The following is a 17,850-nucleotide window of genomic DNA, read 5'->3' as shown; positions in this document are numbered from 1 at the left end:
ATACTGGGTAGTCCGTGTCATACTCAGTTAGCTAATCCAGGGTGTCATTATTGATAGACAGACAGTGTACGGTCAGCAATAATGTCCGATGGCATATACGTAGCAGTCCGTGACCATATATATATTATATAATGGATATACCACACAGGTTGGACAATCCTAGTACTCAGAGTGTAATAAAATAATTCCGTTGCGGGCAATAATGAATTATTCTTTATGGGAATGTGTTCCCGGGGATTAACCCGAACCCTGATAGACATGTGTGTACTGCGTCATCGGGTGTTCTCCAGGGCTTAGTTATGGGACCCCTGTTGTTTATTATTTATATTAACAATATATCACAGGTTATTTTATCTGCCCATCTTAGCTAGTTCGCCGATGATACCAACATGCACAACGTAAATTCATCGCCCCCTGATTGTAACAAGTCACAATCCGATCACAATTAACCTATTAATTTGAGTGACGACTGGAAACTATCTCTAAAATTCAACAAATGACATTTAATCCACTTTTCTACTAAGAGGAATATTATTACTATCAGTAGATACTGCATCAGTAATGTACCATTAGAACAGATATATGTTATCAAAGACCTCGACATTTACATCAGCAGTAAACTTAGTTATAACTATCATACCAATTTCAGTGTTGCCGACACTTTTGTGTTGTTTTCATTAAACGTACATGTCAATCTTTTTTCGCTGTATTTTCCATTAGTTTTCTATTAGATCTGTAGTTTGGCCACCAAACCCAAAATGTCTTTCAGATAAAAGTGTTGTAAATGGTTATGTCGAAAGCTGCATCTATATATATTAGCTAATCCAGTTATAACATCTATTGTACAATTTTAGAATTTCAATTTTAATCGGACAGAAGGAACATGCTGGACATCTGTCCTGTTTTTGTTTTTTACATAAGATCTGTTTTTATGTTCTTGGATATAAAAGAATTTTTAAATTAGACTCAATATTACAGTCAATATTAGACAATATTCATCTATTCCTGGATGTTATGATTGCGTTCAATAAGATTTCTAGTAAATCTGGTATTGATTTTTTTCACAGAATCATTTTAATAGTACTCTTTAATTTTATATATATCTATTGTTATACATTTTTTTGTTCTCTTTGTAGTGTTTGTAGGCTATAATATTTAGTGGACATGCCCGTTGATATGTGTATTGAATAAAACAAAAATACAGAAATAAAAATAACCACAATAACGATGTATGACAAATCCGTATAAACCACGTTATTGCATGAATTTCTAACAGCGGGGAATAAAATATAATCACAGAAAACTTAGAATGAACTCCCGTGTGGTGAGAGTATTGGATACACATTAAAATTACTTGAAAAGTTAAGATTGATCTTTCAAAGAAGAAGCTTGCCTGCTATTTAACTAGAATAAATTGTCATTGTATTCTCCCCTGTCTTTAAGTGGTCAAATCACGCATAACCATGAACATCTACAATATTCAGCTATAGTTGAACTTAAATTAGCAGGCGTCAACTACGGTATGTCGTCAATTATTAAAATGTGCATCACTGACTACATTCATGTGATCAATACTTGATAAATTGCGAGTACACATGATGTTAGACAATCAAACAAACTATAAGTGTCGAATTCATAATCAAAAGGTACATTCAGTTAATTATGATTTAGTTACCACTAAAATACAGCTCCAAAATCAAACGGTATTCGTTTCTGTTCGAAAAAAAAGCCCTTATTGTCCGATAACGAAATGCGGGTCAACAACATCCTACCTTTAAATGGAATCTAAAAACGAGTAATTGACGTTAAGAGACATTACATTGTACCACTAATGGGTAGGCTTTATTGTTTGCTTTCATTTAAATGTATACCAAGGTACTTTATATCTTTTGCATATGCATTTTGACCTACCGGCCTACCTAGTTTGGAAATTTACCCGAATGATCCGATTTGTCACGATCTTATTCACATGCCATATTGTTCAATACTCACATATGGCCCTGTCACGACCAACAATAAATATAGATCAGGAATTTACAACACCATTGTCATGTAGATAATGTCGTAGTTCAAAAATCCTGAATTACAGCCTGTAAGTAGCGGCAAATTTACTGACGTTACAAATTGTATTGATTATGGAAAAAACACCAAATCACATTAAGAACAATATCAGTATAATGCGACTGATGGGATCAATAACCAGAGTTTTATTGAATCGATCCCCCTCTTAGTAGTAATACACCTCTTGAGAATTCTTCATCCCGGAAACTATAAGACGATGAATTAAATTAATCATAAGTCACTGGGAAGTTGTTGGCAATCACCGAGTGACTCATTGATTACGAGGTAGCCTTAGACTGTTCTCGCAATAAACTTGACTTCATGGAATGAATGCCAAATCAGGGAAACATACAAGTTTCTACCTCAGCACTCGTAAAACTTGACTGTTCACTGAAACCAAACGACGCTTATTCAGAATCGTTTGTATACAGTTGAACAAGTCGATGTAATTGTTGGGCCTAACGACAGTCTGGGCACTGGGTAATTTACTGTCGACTCGCTGACTCTATGAACGAATTGAAAACCACATATTAGTAAATCTTATTTCAGGCTTGTTCACAGTCACCTTCAGACCGTAGTCAATATTAACTGAAAGTCGCACCTGCTTCTAAACGAATTCAAGACAATGGTTTTGGACGCTTGTCCCTCACTAAGAGTACCGACCTTCCCCTTTGTAGTTGTACTTTATTTGAAGTCTATATGGTTAATTTTCAGATGGTTAGGGCAGCAATGACTGTCTATTTGGTGACTGGCACACTCAGCTTTCATATTTTCTACTAAACATTATTATTTTAAATATGCAATATGTATAACAATGCAGAACAGAAAAAGATGGTAAAAGTACTGAATCTCAGCAATCTAAAGTAGTTGGAGCAGAGGAGCAGAAACATAAAATGTTTACAGAAAGATGATTGGTTTATAGTTTATAGTGTATATATAATTTAATCTGGGACTGCATTATATTTCAGTTGCTGAAATGAAGACTTCCAAATAGTGTGGACTATAAGCAGCATATATTCCGATGTTTCATCAACACACAAATTGCTAGGAATCGAGGACAGAGTTTAAATCAATATTTTGTTTGGGAAAGGGGGCTTGCCTACAACAATTTTGCAACGAAAAATATATATATTATATTAGAAATGAATTTGTAAATTCAAATAGAATATAAGGATACGGGGTCTAATTATGCAACTTTTGAATCTCAGGTTTTTCGGGACAATTTCAGGTTGAACATTGAAAATATCACATTTAATTTCCACATCATAACTAAAGCGGTGATTTAGACAAGCTCAACCCTTTCGAAGAGGTGATGTAGACAAACTAATATCACAGTGTGGTGTGATCCACTTTTACAGTTTCGAACATTATCAGTTTACTGGCAAAATTTGTTGACTCGGACATTAGCCAAGTATTACCTTTAAAAGATTATGTTGACTCATAGAGAGATTTGTCAAAGACAGAATTGTAGTCACGACTGTATAGTTTATCTGACTTGGGAGACTCATTGTCGACACTTGCCAACTGCACCTATAGCACACAGAAAGCCATTCAGGAGATAAATGACTTTGGTTATTGAAGCCCAATGTGACGCGTTATTCGTTAACCACAAGTCTTGATCAATCACAAATCATACAAGCCACCCAGTAAATGAGAGACAGTGCAATAACGTTGACAAGTTGCTCTACGGCATTATGGGATGTGTCATTTCATGATGTCATAAAACGTACGGTGCAGGCATCTTCAAACCAAAAGTACATGAATTTTAGTATTAACACGGCAACAACCAATAAAAATACAACAAAACTTTTCACCTGGACAATCGTAACTGAATAGCTTATACTGACCAGGACTACTCAGTTTATATGTATGTGACATCAGAGACTCGACTTGTAAGCATGTTGCATCTAGCCGCTTAAAGTATGCGTATACTACTCGCCACTGAGATCTGTCTTCTCGGCGCTTACTGTGACTTAGTAATCTGCTTACAGTGGCAAGGCACATTGCCATGGTCAAGAGTTTGAATCTCGTCTTGCGTGTTTGTATGTTCGTAATATGCCTGTGATTTCTATTGAAATACTGTTATGTTAAACAGATAACAAATGCAGTCTTGAACATTGTTTTATGCTACACGAATTCACAACATTGAAGGGTTGTAGAAATTTGGTTACATAAATGATCTGGGGCCTCACTTAATGAACACTGCCAATATAGAACCATTTTTATACAGGGTGCGATCACACTTTTCAAAACACTCAACATTACATGTTAGGTGTATACTTCTTTGAAGGCAATATTGACTTGACATTTGGTATGATGTTATATTTCTACCCTCAATACCCCTAGTTGCTACATGTGCTTACAATAGATAGAGGTGATTTTGTAAGCACACGTTGGGCAGTATCAAAATAACTTTATACATAATAGACACATTTCACGAGATTAATTATTTCACATGCTTTATTAGCAGATCCAATTTTTTTTTGGGGGGGAAGCACAAGAACAGTACAGTTATTGACACAAATATGGAAATCCTCAGCGTTTTGTACTGGACTTGAAGAGTACATTCTGTATTGCATCTTGACAGACAGGACGGTATAGATTGATTACAGATGAAGGCTTCACAGAAGTGTAAAGAGTCACATTAAATATTTACAATTCTTCAAAAAGCATACCACTCACTTCTAACAACTCAAATAAATACAACGCATGAATAACCTGCCGATTTACAGCTGGATGCAAGCTTAAAAAGCTTTTGAAGAACATAAAAGTTGGAACTTCTGTTGCGGCATGTACAAGTTTTATATGACAGAAGAAACAATTCATCTACTTGCATAGGCTACCTAATATAAACTTCTGTAAACTTTTAAGTACAAAATATATATATTTGACATTGCGCTTCAAATTGTTAATATGAACTTGACGTCATATATAGTTCTTATAAGTCAATCTTTACATCAAAGTTTTCAACAAATTATTCTAAATACTATTCAAATAATCAACACTCAAACAAAAACCAACTAACAATTAAATTGTTTTTGAGATTTATGACAGTAACATATACTCAATCTCAATTTAATTCAAAGTAATAGAATTGTTGAATATCATATCCAGTTGCAACAAACCTTGGAGTAAAGAACTAAAATATCACTTGAAACATTTAATATTAACAGTATAAAACAGTACTACCTTATATTGTGAAATAATTCAAAATTAGATGGTTTCAGCAGTCTGGCAGACAAACTACTTCCAAGACAGAATTAATGGTTTGTCACTTACAGCAATATGCAAAGAATCACTAAGCATAAATTTCAACTGCTGAGTTTTTGAAAGGTTTGTCAATAAAGTTGAATAGTGACAGATAAAGAGGATAACTGACTATTTTTAACATAAAATTTGTGTTTAATTGCATTTTGATAAACAAAGTAGAGTATGATTTATTCAAATTTATACAGCAGTATTTATGCATATTCATATATGTACAAGTGAAAGCACACATGTACTGTACCTTCCACACATGTATTTTCCATTATATTTAAATAGGGATAAAATACCAGTCTGTGAGTTTACAATGTTGGATTGAATGCAGTGGGGATTACTTAAATATTTACATTGCAGAGAGTGTTGACATAAGAGAACAATTCAATACTGTTTCAAATCATAGTGGTGGTTACACTAATGGAACATTTGATTTGATCTTTGTCAACAATTCCCTGTCTTGTTTTTCTTACATAAGATAACACTGTAATAAATACAAGTTAACCTACATTACAATACAGATTTTGGAATTACCAGCAAATTTCAGTATTTAGTAAACTGTAATGGCCATCACAAACTAAACACTGGCATTAAAACACATTTTTTTTTTCGTATTATTCCTCAGTGTAACAGACCTGTAAGACACATTCCCAAAGAATTCAATTTCAGTTAAATCACTGTCATATGTGAATTGGACATAACTTTCGAAAGGAATAAAAGATACTGATACCTAATGAGGAAAAGCAAATAAACTTTGATAAAATTGGAGTTAATGTCCAAGACCACGGCCGACACTATCCTGTATAATTTTATTATACTCTGCCAGCATACCCTTGACATTCTTCACTGTTGGCCGATAGTCACTTTCCATACTTTTAGCAGCAATAACTGTATAGTACAGGTTAAGGGTTTAAAAAAAAAAATCAAAGAAAGCTTAGAAAGAACTCCCATGTGCTGAGAGTATTGGAGACACATTAAATATAATTTGAAATTACTTAGCTGAAAACTAATTATGCAAATCAGAAAATTAACATGAACAGATTTGATTGTAAAACTAATGAGGTCTGCGCAATGTAACAAAAACTCTATGTACCAAGTTTAATTGAAATGTGATTAGAACCAAAAAATTATGAATTATTATGCTAATTAGGGAAATAATATGAACAGAGTTTTACCCCAAACTAATTAGGTTTGTACATTGTCCTAGAGCATATTTGTACTAAGTTTCATTAAAATGGAAATTAGTACTTTAGATATCAGTGTGAAAGCTTAAAATTGGTTAATTATGCAAATTGGGTAATTAATATGTACAGATTTTAACCCACAATTATCCAGGTCTGTCTATTGTCCTACAGCATCCATGTATAAACATTTATTGATATGTGATGATTAGTACCTGAGATATCAGTGTGAAAGTTGGAAGTTGGTTAATTATGCAAATTAGGTGATTAATATGCAAATATTTACCAAAAACTAATTGGGTCTCTGCATAATTCTAGATTCATTGAAATGTGATGATTAGTACTTTAGATATCAGTAGAAAAGCTGAAAATTAATTATGCAAATTAGGTAATTAATATGCACAATTATTTACCCTGAAACTAATCAGGTCTGTGCATAGTCCTAAAGGATCTATGTACCAAGTTTCATTGAAATGCGATGATTAGTACTTGAGATACCCGTAGAAAAGCTGAAAATTAACTAATTATGCAAATTAGGTGATTAATATGCACAAATATTTATCCGAAACAATCAATCTCTGCATAGTCCTTGAATATGTAAGTACCAAGTTTCATTGAAATGTAATGCTCACTACTTATATCAAAAGCTGAAAATTAATTAATTATGCAAATTAGGTAATTATATGTACTGATACTACCATAAAAACTATCAGGTCTGTGCAGTGTCATATGACATCTATGTACCAAGTTTCATTGAAATGTGATGATTAGTACTTGAGATATCAGTGGAAGAACCGAAAATTGACTAATCATTATGCAAATTAGGTAATTAGTATCCACAGATTATTACCAAAAACTAATCAAAACCTAGCATTAGTTCAGAGCATCTCTGTACCAAGTTTCATCAAAATCCAATGAGTGGTTGTTTAGATATCAGTGGAACAGTCATGGAATCACTAAAAAATAGCTAATTATCATGCAAATTAGGTAATCAATATGCACGGATTTTTTCCAAAAAACTAATCAAATCTGCGCATATGTTCAGAGCATCTATGTACCAAGTTTCATCAAAATCCAATGAGTGGTTCTTTAGATATCAGTTGAACAGTCATAGAATAGCTAACAATTAGCTAATTATCATGCAAATTAGGTAATTAACGAGCATGGATTTTTACCAAAACCTAATCAAATCTGCGCATTGGCCCAGAGTATCTATGCGCCAAGTTTCATCAAAAACCGATGTATGGTTCTTGAGATGGAACAGTCGGACACACATACACACATACACACACACACACACATACACACACACAGACACACTAACTGCAAAGACTCCCATTTTGTGCTTCGCACATGGGAGTCAAAAACAAATATGAACTGAAATATAAGTGATTGCCAATCAGACTAATATACATTGAGTGCAACATGTGAAGCTGAATGTGCTGACTAAACACCTGATATAACTTTTTGAATGCCTGGGATCCATATATCTGAGACCCACGTTTGTGGCTTACTTTTGACCTATTTTGTTTTGTGTTGAAGCAACAATAAAGAACAAACATGTACATGTACACAACATGCTTTACCTATTACAAGAGAGGCAAACATACTTGTATGTTGCAAGAACAGTACCGGGATACTTGTGCAATGATTGGTCTATCAAAAGCATGTCTCTAACAGAAAGCACACATAATACATAAGCCCATCAGCTACTAAACAGATATATAAACTGCAGAGTAAAACTGCCATTTATCACAGAATAACAACAACATATCCTCATGACAACATGAAAAGAAACCATGGTAACATCCCTTTTGACAGTAGTTGACTTCATTCACATTGCAAACTGGTTAGTGATGGTATTAACAGTGCAGAAATATGTAATAGGGGGGAAATGATGTTGTATGAAAAAAAAAAAAAAAGGATACATTCTTTCATCACAAAGTTGTTCTGTTCATGGTGTTGCCATTTGCGCTCTAAATTACCAAGCTGTAAGTGAGTTTCATTATCATTCAACTGTGCTTTCAATGCTTCGTACTGAGATGATAATTCTTGCATGACTGAAAAAGAAAAAATATGCAATGATTTGCAATTAGATTGTCTCGGTGAAAGACAGATGGCTCCCAACTATCTAACACTACAAAGAAAAACCGTGTAAACTGTCAGTGAATGAAAAATGGAGTATTCCCCAACACTAGATTTTACAGGCACGCTGTGTTACCTGCCAAAACATGAATAATAGTTGACACGACTTTGGACAAAAAATTAGGTGAGCAAATATCATGAACAGTTTACACAAACAAACACATTCTACAGACAGAATATACTCAAGAGTGAAGCCATGGAGTTGTTCACGCCTGTTTTATATAATGATAAATTGATCTTATCTTCTTCATGATCTGATTTTTCAAAATGTCAATATTCTCATAATCCAGACAATCCAGGAGATTTTTGAAAAAAACAATGCAACACAAAAAATGATAACTTCATAATTCTAGGTTTCCTTAAATACTCTGATTCCGAACACTCAAGCTTCTCTACTTGAGCAGTTAAAAAGTGATATAGAGTCTGAATTTCTCCCTGATAGCAATTCTAGCAATAACATGGTTTATACTGATTTGTCATACATCGTTACTGTGGTGATTTTTATTTCTGTATTTTTGTTTTATTCAATACACATATCAACGGGCATATCCACTAAATATTATGGCCTACAAACACTACAAAGAGAACAAAAAATGTATAACAATAAATATATATAAAATTAAAGAGTACTATTAAAATGATTCTGTGCAGAAACAAATCAATATCAGATTTACTAGAAATCTTATTGAACACAATCATAACATCTAGGAATAGATGAATATTGTCTAATATTGACTGCCACAGAGTCTAATTTATATCCAAGACACCTGGCAAGAACATAAAAACAGATCTTCAGAATAGAATCTCCAATACTAGCCATTGCAGGAACTGGAATTGTCATCATATATGTAAGAGGCAGTTCATTGATTAAAAGGTTACATAACCACTATTGTTTACTGGATGTATGTTAATACAGTTATGTAGAAAGCAATTGGTCAAAATGACCACCTAATTGGAAAAAACATTTTTTTTTTCATATTTTGTTTTTGTTTTTAATATTAAAAACACTTTTGTTGGGACCAACTATATCTTCAGTTTTTTCTGCCAATTTGAAAAAAAATCAGTTGTGTACTTGTCAGCAGTGAATTTTTGGATCTATTATACAAATAAGTCATTGAAACAACAAGGACCCCAATAGTAAACTGAGTCAGCCATTTGAATCAGAACTTGAAGCAATACATGTCAATTGATATGTGTAATATATGTGTGAAGACTAACATTTGAATTTGGAATGGCAAAACACTTTTGACGCATTTTATCATTAAAATGACTGCCATTGGTCCATCCTGAATTACATTGTCAAATGACAGCATGTGCGAATGCGTGAAATGTTGTGTGTGTGAAGTTCAACAATAATCGGTCCTGGCATGTGGGAAACACAGGTGCAGATGTATACATAATGGTGAAACTGTAACTGCAAGACTTTACATAAAAATATTCACTGAGTTTTAGTTTAGTTAGTAGAATCATTCTTAACCTTCTTTAGATAGCCGAGACATTAGTCTTGTGGAGGAAACATCGACATGGTAGTAATCACTGTACAATAAAACCAATAAAGTAAAGCAGTCCATGCATAAACAATTGTAATTTCCAAAGCCAGTGAACACAATCTACTTTGGTATTAAATAATTCATAATCCTGTCACTCAAATTCACTGGAAATGGGTTGAAATCATGACCATGATTACTGTAAAGCAGCAGTCATGCAGGCATAAAGACACATTTTGGGGCTAATTAAATAAAGTGCTTGTATTGTCCAGTATTGTTTAATATGCATAACATATGATTGTCCTTGGAAATACAACAATCTTAATAACACCTTGCACCTATGAACAATCACAGGCACTTCATTGACAATAGGGAAGACATTTTATCTGTGACGATCTTTTTCACAATGGGGACTATACCAGCATAAAATGATGATAAATGGATTTTGGATCTTGAGTGCAAGATTTACCTCATTTCCTAAGAAAAACAGTACTCAACCCCAATAAACAAATCAATTTACAAAAAAAAAAGGTTACGAAAAGCACTATTTTGACCAGAACATGAAATAATGACATCATAATTTATGGAGAATTACCCGTAAAAACAAAATTATAATAAAAGAAGGCATGAAAGCAATAATTAATCATAAATAATCAAATTTCCTAGACTAGACAGTACTTATATATAGATGAATCCTGATATAATTTCCTGAAATTTCTAGCTGCTGTCTTCTGTAAACACAGATAGCTCACTAGACTTACAGTGTTATGATGAATAACATGCAATTTTTATTAAGAAAAAAAACCATATACCGTACTGGACCGCATTAGCACCCAGGGTCCTCAATTCAGAAAATCTTACATGAGCATCCCCCTCGGAAAAGAGTGCAAATGACAATTTTGATTCGTCATGTGACAAATTGAGGGGGATATTACAGTTTTGAGGGAAAACAAAAATGTGAATATTAATTAACAAATTTGCATATCAATTTTATGTTCATGGGAACCAGCATTCATTTTCCCACTACCCCAATCACTGGCCCTATCAAGATCCCTATATACAACTACACTATTATTTGTAACCATTTTGCTTTACGTAAATGTTTATAATGGCATATTTCTCAGTCTGCACCAATGTACACATCATTCGATGGCTGCTGTAATATTTAATCCCTCCTTTGGAAGCATACTGGAAAGATTGGATAATATTTTTACATACAGTATACCCATGTATGTATTATTTAACTAAATAGTTAAATATACTGGCATGGCACACTGAGAGCAGCTGTTAGTATGTACAGGTGAACAAGACATGTAGACCACATCAAAGTATTAGATCTACATACAGATAATTAGGCCATGTTTTCAGAAAATAGGCACTGCTATTCCTACTAAAGATGACTAGACTTTTCTAATCAGATTGACTGATGCTCAGATTGCACACATAGAATGATAAAACTTTCATCCTGTGGGGTTAGGTATGTAGGCATTCATACTATTTCATACTCTGTCAATTCCAATTACAAGTTTTAGTTAATGAGCTATTTATTTTCTGTTTACGGTTGTCAATAAAAGACAGAACTAGAACCAGAACCACATCACCAGAAAATTAATGTTAAAGTCGATTCAAAGAAATATATGTCTCGGTATTGAGTTTTATATATAGGTATGATATACAGCGTACCTATCTATATCCCTTTACTCTATTGCTAATGCCAAGAATTTAACTCAAGTTTAAGTTGATTTTCATTGAAATTATTTCTAACAAGATATAAGATTGCATTTTAAGCAAGTTTGATTATAATGGTAATTTAAATTGCATTAAATTGCAATTGTAATTTATTTGAGTTGAATTGAATTAAAATTAAAATTGAATTTAAAGCAATTTAACTGAACTTATGTTTTGAGGCTTAAATTTTCATGGGAGACCTGTATGTCATATATGTGCGTGTTGCTTGACAGATTCAGGTCTCAGTTCCATCTTCTATAGACAACCACTGGTATAGATGATTGAAAAGGACACCGGAGCTAGGTAATTTAGTAACCACCAATTATGGTTTTTCCACGCAACTGAACATCAATGCAACCATTTAGAGTACCCGGTACATGTAAATCACAATCAATTAATAATATATGCTAAGCAGCCCACAAGGTGCACTTACAAACTGCTACAACTGTCATTATTACGGTAATGTTCACACCTGAATAGACCACAGAAGAAGTTTTAATGGGCATCACATCAGACAAACACAAATTAACTATCAAACATCACAGCAGTTATGATCAAGCACATTAAATTCTCAGCAAAACTAATTTCTTTGCTCATTTGCAAACAGACCAATGTTTTCACACCCCTAAGAGGCAGAAAAAATATGAACAGAAGATAGTAAACCGGCATCTACTGATGGAGAGGCTGAATAAAGATGGGATAATTATAAAATCCAGGAGAAAACCTTTGCACTCTTGCTTTGAATTATCATGAAACAATAGTGATGTGAAAATAGTACCAGTACACTCAACATTTGTGAAAATGTACAAAATCCTTGCTACCTTGATCAGATCAGGTCACTTTCACTAAACATATTCAATTCCTTGCACATTCTATGCCAGCTTCATACTACACATACATTTAAACTCAACACAGATAACAATGTAAAACTAGGATCACAGAGTGACATTACACAAAAAATCAATGCATTAAGTAACCAAACTTAAAAAAGTGATTTTGTCTAATTTTTAAAACCCTATAGTAAACAGCATCATCAAAGCAATATCATATGTTCCCTTTAAATGTATCAGTCCACCATTTCAAAATCAGCTCGTTGGCTTATTCTGCTATCATAAACACAATAAATAAACAAACATGCCATCCATCCCTTCCAAAAAATTGTTTTTCAAAAAAAGCCGATTACATGTCCTACTGTGTCACTAAGCCTTGATACAAATTCTATTAGTGTTGTGAAACCTGCCATATTTCATTCCAAACTGAGACAGCAAGGAAGTCTTAAATAAATATGCAAGGTCTGCCTTAACGATTAGTTACCATGTACACTACTGTAAAATAATTTATTTTAGCTGGAATTAATTTCGCTAAAAAGACCTTTTGGGTGTTTTGTATGGAATTTATTTTCACTGATTTTTGATGAGTTGAATGTAAAATATAGAATAAAATGTATATTCGCTGGATTTTATTTTCACTGAATCATTCCTTCAGCGAAAATTAATTCCAAGTAGTACATACCATCACAGATGGCATTCATTGCTTCACATATGCCGCAAAACAAACTCTGATAAATTAGTTGATGAACACCAAAACACAACATGCAATGGGCCATTCCAGTTTATATCTGCACCCCCCTGTTGATGAGATTGGATTTCCAGCACTGTATGATGGGGAAAATACCCCGGATTTCCAACTGTATATGGAGAAACAGAATCTGGAAATCCAGACGTGTATGGAAAAACAAATTCTGGAAATCCAGGCAGTTATGGCTACTAAATAAAATATGGCCTAGCTTATCTCACCACATACTGGTTGATGAGGTTGGATTTCCAACACTCTATGACTAAAAAAAACTTGGAATTCTGACTGTATGAAATAGATAATGATGGTGGGACGAATGAGCTCATCAACACCATGAATCAGGACTAGATTGGATTTCCATTATCAGATATAAAATTTTGAACTTGGTAAATTAGCATATGATGAGAGTTATATTTGGAAATCCTACTCTGTATGGTGGCACAAAGAAACTCATCAACACCATAAGTAGGACCTATAGTTTTGGATTTCCATTACTGTATAGTGAATGGTGATTTGGAAATAAAATTTTGTAAGACTTATACACCCATGGAAATTATACCCTGTATGAAGTAAACACACAAACTCATCAACAGGGGGGTGCAGATATAAACTGGAATGGCCCAATATCATATTTGCTGTATATTACTAGCACATAAATAATAGTCATATTTCAATGATGGAGGATCTAATACACTAATTGATGTGTATTTTTTGGAGATCAAGTCTAATACAGATAATACGATAATGTGAAATTGGATTTATAGAATACTTCACAGTTGTGTGAATAGCGTAAAAACTACATACTTGCTGCAAATAACAGACAAAGGAGGTGACAAAGAGCATATTTATGGTGTATATAATTCTATACATGTTGAAAGTAGTAACAATTTATAGTTTGGTTGGAGAAGGCACAGCTGTTGTTTGAAGTAATTAGTCATGTTATCGTGAATACCTTTTAGTCTATAAAATATTGGGCATCTTTCTGATATAAATGTAAACTTTCAATAAAACTATAGGATAATTCAGTGTAAGGCCATTAACCTCGATCACGTTTTTATGATCATTTTGATGAAGCTGCAGTCAGAATCAATGACATAGCCCCTGTTATGTTCTAATAGGTATAACATTGTGTGAAGTTCTAAAAAACAGACAGGTTTCTCACAATAAAATATCACATAAAAGTAAGTTGTGTCATTGTAAAAAAAAACACCATAAATTTGGATTTGGAAACTGAGATAAATATTGTAACAGCCATCTGATGATGTGTACATTGGTGCAGACTAGGAAATATAAAACATTTACAAATAGCAAAAAAGATATGAAAATGGTTACAAATAATCCTGACAAGTAAGAGTGCTGTAACTTCAATGATTATGCAGCCAGGCCTATGAATGGAGTAGTGGGAAGATGAATGCCTGTGCCTATGAGCATAAATTGATATGCAAATTAACTAATTAGTATTCCCATTTTAGAAGAAATTATTCTCAAACATTCATCTATAAAAACAATAGGCATGTTCTAAGTTTCAATACATTTGTAACTTTACTTGTAACTTCAAATCAAATGATCAACGTAATATTTGAAATAAGATGTGTAGGTGTAGGTAATTGGAAACAGACACATCCTCTATCAGCCATTACTGATTCTACTGTAACCACCTTTGTTAAATTGGTGAATGCATGTCTGTGAAATAGTGTGTCAATGGGGAATACGTAATCAAGTTATCCAATTGTCATGTGCTATCATGCATACTAGATCATGAGATATAGCAGTGGAACATAAAATATAAGAAGTCATGACACGACACAGTCAGTGTATGTTTTCATTGCAGATGATATGTGCAACTGACTTGGTGGTCAAGTGGACTGGGGATGTGGACCAGAATATGATGAAGCTCTGATAGTATCAAACCACAACAGCAATTTAAATGCATGTGTATCGTAAAGTATTATGTATGTACAGTGGAAATTCAACTAGTCCTGTCAAGTTCAGTGATATGGATTGATGACCTGCATTTTTGAAAACAACCTGTTTGAATCAAACTCGTAAAAATACAGACATACAAATGAAATTTCTGCTTATTGAATTAAGGAGCTGATTTTCACAACCGGAATCGTTACTGTACTAACATTTCTAATTAATATGCAAGAATTAAAACGATCCCTGTATGTATTTAGCAAATGAAATTTCAGGACACAAAAATGCAGGAGGACGTACGTCAATTAAGTTTTATTGAAACCTAATACAAATTGGCATGAATAAGCAAACCATTATTTTGTTCCTGTCATACTAAATTTGAATATTATTCAAATTTGGTGAAAACAAAAACAAGGAGCTGTTTTTTTAAATAAAATCACAAAACAGAACCAAATAGTTTTCGAGTTGACAGATAAACAACTGCATTTGCAAGCAAAGCAAGGCACATGTAGTATGGTACATGTAGAACAGCAAATATGTATACTGTAAAATACTTAATTTTAGCTGGAATTAGCTGAAACAACATTTTGGGTGTTTTGTATGGAATTTATTTTCACTGATTTTTGATGAGTTGAATGTGAAATATAGGAAAAAAAGTATATTCGCTTGAATCTATTTTCATGAATGCATCCCTTCAGCAAAAAATAAATTCCAAGCAGAAAGTATTCTACTGTACATTTTAAAGTGAGGCAATTGTCACAGAATTGAACAGACTCGCTGAATTCAAGACACTGAAAATGTGAGAGTAATAATCTCAGGAAGTATGTATCGCTTGATTGAACAGACAAAGAATGAAAATAAAAGAAGGCAATTATCAGAAAACATTTTTAGGGGAAAAAGGGCATCAATGAAGCTAAATTGGCCAATTCAACACTCGTTTCCATAAATAACAGTATTTCATTACTCCAGTTATCAGAGCATGAGCTTCGGAATTGAGAGGGCACGTAATTTCAAGGCAAAATTTCATAAAATTGCCTTAGCGTATAGGAATAACATAGAGAAATTGTGTATTTTTGAAAGTGCATGGAGACAAATTCTTTAGACGTTGAACCATAATTTAGCTCCAAATACTCATTTTGAGCAGCGCCAACAGTTGTGCGCTGCGTGCTGCAATCTTCAATCACGCTCAACTCATGCTTGAAGTAATCATTTTTGACCTGGGCTTTAACCTTGTACTGTTACACCAGTTCTACTGTTAGGATATCAATAAACTGCTCAGCTGTGCTTGCTCATCAGGCATTTGCTTTACATTTCATTTATGCCTTGTATTTTAGACTTTCTGAATAGTACATGTATCTAACTAAACAATAAGCAACAAGTGGCAAAGTCGTAGAAGTTGTTGAATAATTTTGTCACATCCTTGTACAATCAGTCGGCTTAGGTCAAAAAAAGCAAGGAGTAAAAATAAACAATTTTGGGAGAGTATTATTGTAGGACAACCCCAGAGATTGCCATGATGAGTGACCATTAATAGTCATACACACACATGCAGCTTTCACTTCACAGTCGTATCATTGTAGCATTCACATTGATACACTGTCACATTATGAGATTACAAGTACATGTGCGAGTCCATAATGTAAATTGTATGAAGTTTAATCTATCCCTAAAGTATGGGACAAAGTGAAAAGCTTAGGGAAGACAGCAAAATGATCAAGCAACATACTTTGAGGTCACAGTGGTGAGGTAACCCTGACAAGACTATTTACATGTACCATCAATTTTATAAACACCATATTTTTTATGGTAGGATTGTGCCTTGTGTTGTCAAATCTTGTTTGGAATTTATACTTCAGATTGTGAATTGCCCCAGGAAGTAAATGTCTTTCTTAATTGGATGTTTATGTGTTTTGTAATCATATTACTACATGTACATGATGTCTGCTAATGAGTGGTCAGAATATTTAATGTGTTGATTCACTTGTACCATAAAAATCCCATTTAAAACACATCCTGATTACAAACCTAATTCAGAGTTTGGACCTTAAACAGTGTTTATGAGAACAATTCAAAAAATGCAAATGTCTCAATTGTCTGTGAAATCCATTTCACACAAACAGTTAATCAGCATCATTGTGAATCAAGTCGTTTGTTAAAACTTCATGTAAACAACTAATGTATGTATAAACACACGCTGTATATATGCTGTTATGGGTCCCATATCAAACACAATGCAGTGATTTTTAATAGGAGTTGAAGGGTAACAGTGTAGTTAGTGGTAAAAAGTGCCACTATCTGCATTCCATGTTTCATTAGAACTATGAACAACATAGTTCTGTCAAACACCATATATTGTCAAATAAATTCACCGAAAAAAATCTCTGTACAAACAGGTTTGTAGGTGTAAGGAAAGATTGAAGTAAGCTGAACAGGTCACTTTGGTGGCCAAACAACACAGAAATATCAGTTTTATAATGACTAACATATATAATTCATTC

General features: G+C 33.4%; 1 protein-coding gene across 1 annotated transcript in view; it reads right to left on the bottom strand.

Moving 5' to 3' along the window:
* Positions 1-4,503: 4,503 nt before the first annotated feature.
* Positions 4,504-17,850, bottom strand: part of LOC100378652 (intraflagellar transport protein 74 homolog) — a 46,596-nt gene continuing 33,249 nt past the window's right edge. The window contains exons 19-20 of the mRNA XM_006812199.3: positions 8,429-8,560; positions 4,504-6,207 (exon numbers count right to left, since the gene is read on the bottom strand). Coding sequence (XP_006812262.1) covers positions 6,089-6,207; positions 8,429-8,560 — 251 coding nt within the window. The 3' untranslated portion in view covers positions 4,504-6,088. The remainder of the gene's footprint in view (positions 6,208-8,428; positions 8,561-17,850) is intronic.

The sequence above is a fragment of the Saccoglossus kowalevskii genome, chromosome 9 (assembly GCF_978046115.1).
Source record: "Saccoglossus kowalevskii chromosome 9, keSacKowa6.1, whole genome shotgun sequence".
NCBI lineage: Eukaryota > Metazoa > Hemichordata > Enteropneusta > Harrimaniidae > Saccoglossus > Saccoglossus kowalevskii.
This window is presented reverse-complemented; position numbering and strand designations above follow the sequence as displayed.